The sequence below is a fragment of the Castanea sativa genome, chromosome 3 (assembly GCF_040712315.1).
Source record: "Castanea sativa cultivar Marrone di Chiusa Pesio chromosome 3, ASM4071231v1".
Taxonomy (NCBI): Eukaryota; Viridiplantae; Streptophyta; class Magnoliopsida; order Fagales; family Fagaceae; genus Castanea; species Castanea sativa.
The window spans coordinates 48,572,997-48,577,477 of NC_134015.1; the positions used below are offsets into that span (position 1 = coordinate 48,572,997).

The 4,481-nt window shown below is 38.3% G+C and overlaps 1 protein-coding gene across 1 annotated transcript; it reads right to left on the reverse strand.

Annotated features, from left to right (window-relative positions):
* Positions 1–371: 371 nt before the first annotated feature.
* On the reverse strand, positions 372–3,159 carry LOC142629770 (equilibrative nucleotide transporter 1). The gene is made up of 2 exons (XM_075803806.1): positions 2,400–3,159; positions 372–1,262 (listed from the first exon to the last, which is right to left on the reverse strand). The coding sequence occupies exons 1-2, from the start codon at positions 2,944–2,946 to the stop codon at positions 532–534; spliced, it is 1,278 nt and encodes a 425-aa protein (XP_075659921.1). The 5' UTR covers positions 2,947–3,159; the 3' UTR covers positions 372–531.
* Between the last annotated feature and the right edge of the window lie 1,322 nt (positions 3,160–4,481).

The window sequence follows — 4,481 nt, forward strand, 5'->3', positions numbered from 1 at the left end:
TTCTTCTCGATACTACACTTTGGTCTCAACACCAAAACAAAATTGAGAATATTTTGTTATATAAAGACAGGTCCGAAGGCTTCTGAGAAAGTGGAAGGAGTATTTGTTTATTTATATTCTAATAGGATCAGAGTGACATAATTAATTGCAAATTGCAAGTAATGGTCAGTAATGTTCTTAATTTGAATTGCATAAGTGCTCCAAGTTGTAGTGAAAGTCCAAGGGATAACAAGCTAGAATTTGAATTGCAATAACCCAAATATTAATTGTTGTGGAGCAACGGTCATTGGCCAACATCGAACAAGTTGGACAAGTCAGAAAATTATCAGATTGAGTTCCTAACATGGCTAGGCCTGGAGAGTCATTCATCATGGGACTACCACACTCGTTACAGATACTATTAACAATCAAGCTTACAAGGCTTTACAGAATGCAAACACCATCAAGGCAACCCTTTCCAACGGCCATAGGGGGAGCTTGCAACAATGGTAACTCTTGACAGTTTTTAATGTCGTCCAAATTACTTTAATATCAAATTATCCAAAACCAAGATACAATTGAACCAATGGCCAGACCTAAAACTAAGAATAATACAATCACAATCCCTGCAGTCTCTGCATGTTGTAATGGGACAACTTTGGGAGCCATTATCATCAAAACGCTAGTTAAGTATCCATTTGTAAGCCCCAAAAGGCAAGTCAGGAAGGTCACCGGAATCTCTGTTCGGAATAATGCGGGACCATGCAAGCAGCCGTAGAAAAGAGGAAAGAACAACAATCTTGCAACACATCCACCAATCGCAACCTTTGCACTTTTAAGGAAATATACTGGAGTGAGACACTTGCCAATCAGATCAAACACATTGTAACCAGTGATGAGAAGGATCGAGTACCAATCCTTGAGAACCTCAGAATGCACATCCTCTGTGATATATCCCGGAAATATTGACAAAGTCACAATGTAGATTAGAACAATGCCAAATCCATACCACTTCACATTTCCTACTATGTTCCACAGGGTTGCTCTCCAAACAGGCCCAGTCAGGGGACCTTTCTCTTCTTTTTCCACATTCACAGCTAGAACCTTCAAGTCAGTGTAGTACCTCATAACCGGAAGCTTATGAGCTACATTGTAAAAAACAATGCATATGGCCATAACCACAATACTAACAGAGAAATAGAGATTCGCACTGCTTCTAAGGCCTTCTTCATCTTGCGAGAATACAGCTTTGGTTAGGATCCGTAGAAGAGAAACAAGGACCCCTGCAAAGGTGAAATTGAATGAACTTGCACATTAGGGAATGACCATCTCCTTAACTGTTATAAGCAGCACAAATTGCTTCACATGAACCCTAAGCCTCTAGCATGTCCAAAATGAAATTCTTAACAATTAACAAGTACCAATCTTCTTCAAAATGACCTGACAATAGTATTCATATTTTGATGTATGCCATTTGGTCCTATATGAAACACAAAGTAGCATTGCAGAATTTTACTCTTTTATATGGGTTTCAAACTCTATTTAGCTCAAATCCTATAAAACCCATTGATGTCTTGTCTTGATAATAGCGAACAATCATCATGAGATAGATGTCATAAATTCAAATTACACACACGCACACATACTCAAAATGGAACACTAAACGAAATTGCTTGAATTGATAATAAGCCAAATGACGAGCTAACTTCTAATCTCTCATTGTTCAAAAAAAACTCTTCTAATCTCTCAAGTGCAAAGATTTACTCTATTCATGAATTTCAGTAAAAAAAAAACTAGTACTAATAAAGTCTCTTAACTAACTTGTGAGCTGTGATCCTACACCATAAAGGATCTTATTGATGCCTTGGCATGAACTAAGCCGTAAGTTCAAATCTTAATGCATAATATATATATATATTCGGAAAGGAGATATATATACCCACATTAACTAAAGTTCCACAAGAACGTAGCAGCAGTAGTGTAGTACTAAAAAATACACACACCAATAATTGTTTGTTTCTACATTAACATTTTCTGGAAAACGAATAATTTTCCTTTATTTTTTTTTTTCTAGAAAACCGTATCATTTGCTTATGTTTAATAGCAACTTTAAAATGAGTTAAAAAACTATCACTTAACTTTCTTTTTAGCATGGGATGAAAAAACTCTATCTCATGTCAAGCTAAACAAGGAAAGTTAAGAAACAGTTTGTTTTTTTTTTGGACCCATTTTCCTGTGTAATGCAAAAAACTATTTCACATAAAAATTAGAGTTTGTATGAATTATAAGCTATCTAATACATCAAAATGGACAGAAAATTAGATCAATTTTGCTGTCATATGAACTATGAGCTATACCTTAAAATTAAAAAAAAAAAAAATCAAAATGCCCTAATTTAGACCCAAAAGCTCAAAATTGACCTGAAGCGGCGGTGCCAGCAACAACAGCTTGCATGTAACGCTCAGGCATTTCACCGGCGGCGCCGATGACACCACCCTGGACCAACGCATCGGCGAAGCCGCAGAGACCCGTTGCCGCGACCGTGACGTAAAACCCGTCGTACAACCCGACCCGGCCCCGGATGTAAAACACGTCCAGCAGGGGGACGATAAGGAGCGCGACGACGAAGAGGCCGAGGCCGGCGTTGATGCGAACGAAGGCGTGGGACTTGTTGGAGTAGAGGATGATGACGACGAGGCAGATTAGGCCGATGAGCATGTAGGCGACGGCGAAGATGCGGTCGACGCTGGCGTCGGGGTAGAGGTAGGTGAAGTAGTCGACGGCGGTGATGAAGGCGTTCCATGGGAGGAGGTAGCCGCAGCCGAGTGTGAAGTAGATTATGTAGGCGAGGTGGAATTTGTCTTTGGGGATTGGGGCGGCGGCGGTGGTGGTTGGGGAAGTTGGAGTGGTGGTTAAGAGGACGGTTGATTCGGAGTCTCCGTCGTTGGCTGTGGTGGTGAAACCCATCGGATCGGAGGAGGTTTCTTCCGATTCGGATTTTTTTTTGTTGATGGGTTTTTCGGCCTTTTTAGGTAGGTAGGTGGTGGTGGTTTGTTAGTTTCTTTTGTTCCTTAATTATTGGTCTTCTTCGTTAAGGCCTTTGGTCAGATGAAAAATGAAATGGTGTCGTTCTTTTGAATATAGTGTGAACCACGTGGTGGATTCGATCCAACAATCTTTTATTGCAAAATATGGGTGGCAACATGCAAAAGTGGATTCCTTGGAGGAATCAAATGGGATTTCTTTTTATTTGCAATTTGACACTTAAATGTTAACAATTTTGTTAGTTAATATTGTTTTTAAATTATTTAGGAAATTAATATTTGAAATTTCTTAAACTCGCTTTTAATGTGCTGGTAGTGCTTAGTTGAAAATTATCTACATGGAAATTAAGTTTTAAAGGTTCGAGCTCCCTACACAATACCTAATCCAGACTAAAGGATTCAGCAGATTGTGTCAATGAAGAAATCCAACGATTGATTATCCAAGGCTTGAATGATGTCTTCAAAGAAAGAACGGAAGCACCAGAAGATTCTCCCAAAATTAACAAGTTTATAAGAATTCAGATAGTTGTCTCAATGTTAAAGAACCAATTTTGTTCATCCCCATTGCTCTCTCAAGATAGTATGCATTCAACAAGGCTTCATCATTCTAGCTTTTCTATGAGAAATTACTACATCAATCCTAATAGCTCAACTATACCAAAGAGACACCGGAGACAACAAACCCAGAGAGAAACAACAAACTCAAGCCACTTCGGTGCTGATATTGATACTACCATGGGATTGTGTTTTGATTTGGGAGTATTTTTTTGATTTTTGGGTTTGGGTTTCTGAGAAATGGGTTTGGTTGTTGAGGTTCTTCGGTCAGATCCTCCTTTAGGTCAAATTCTTCTTCTTCTTATGTGGATTTGAGTCTTTGTGAGGTTGATTTGGGTCTTCGTGGGGTTGTGTTTTGGTTTGGTTTAGGAAGAACTACAAGAACTGGAACTCGGGTCTCTAAAGCTTGAGTTCCACATTAATTTTAATCCATTTCAGCTCTACCACCCCACGACAACTTACTCATGTGTGTAATATGGAAAATGTGATACTATCCAACATATTCATAAGCATTAGTGATATGAATATGCTTAAATTTTATTTTTTGGGAGAAAAAGTTAGAAAAATACTCATACCATAAGACATGTATACTTTGATCTATGAGAAAGTGGATACTTCCTATGATTTCCTTTAATGATTTATATTTTTGTTCCAAGTCCTTTAATGGTTATAGGATTTAGAGGAAATACTTTTGAATTTATTCGTTAATGGTAAAAAAAAAAAATTCTTCAACACATAACTAAAACTATTCTTCTGAACCTGTCAAATCTACCAAGTTTGAATCATGCAAATTTTTACCTGACACACCATTTTTTTACGTCGATGGGTGGATTGGTTAAATTTTTTTCCGTCAACCAGCCCAATCCATCCTGCACACACTAGGGGCAACTCAAGGCCTAGGCT

Excerpts from the sequence above, each read along its gene's own strand:
- LOC142629770 (XM_075803806.1), bottom strand. The coding sequence starts at position 2,946 with ATGGGTTTCACCACCACAGCCAACGACGGAGACTCCGAATCAACCGTC. Across the intron at positions 1,263-2,399 it reads TGCTGGCACCGCCGCTTCAG|GGGTCCTTGTTTCTCTTCTA; the intron begins GTCAATTTTGAG and ends TCACCTTTGCAG.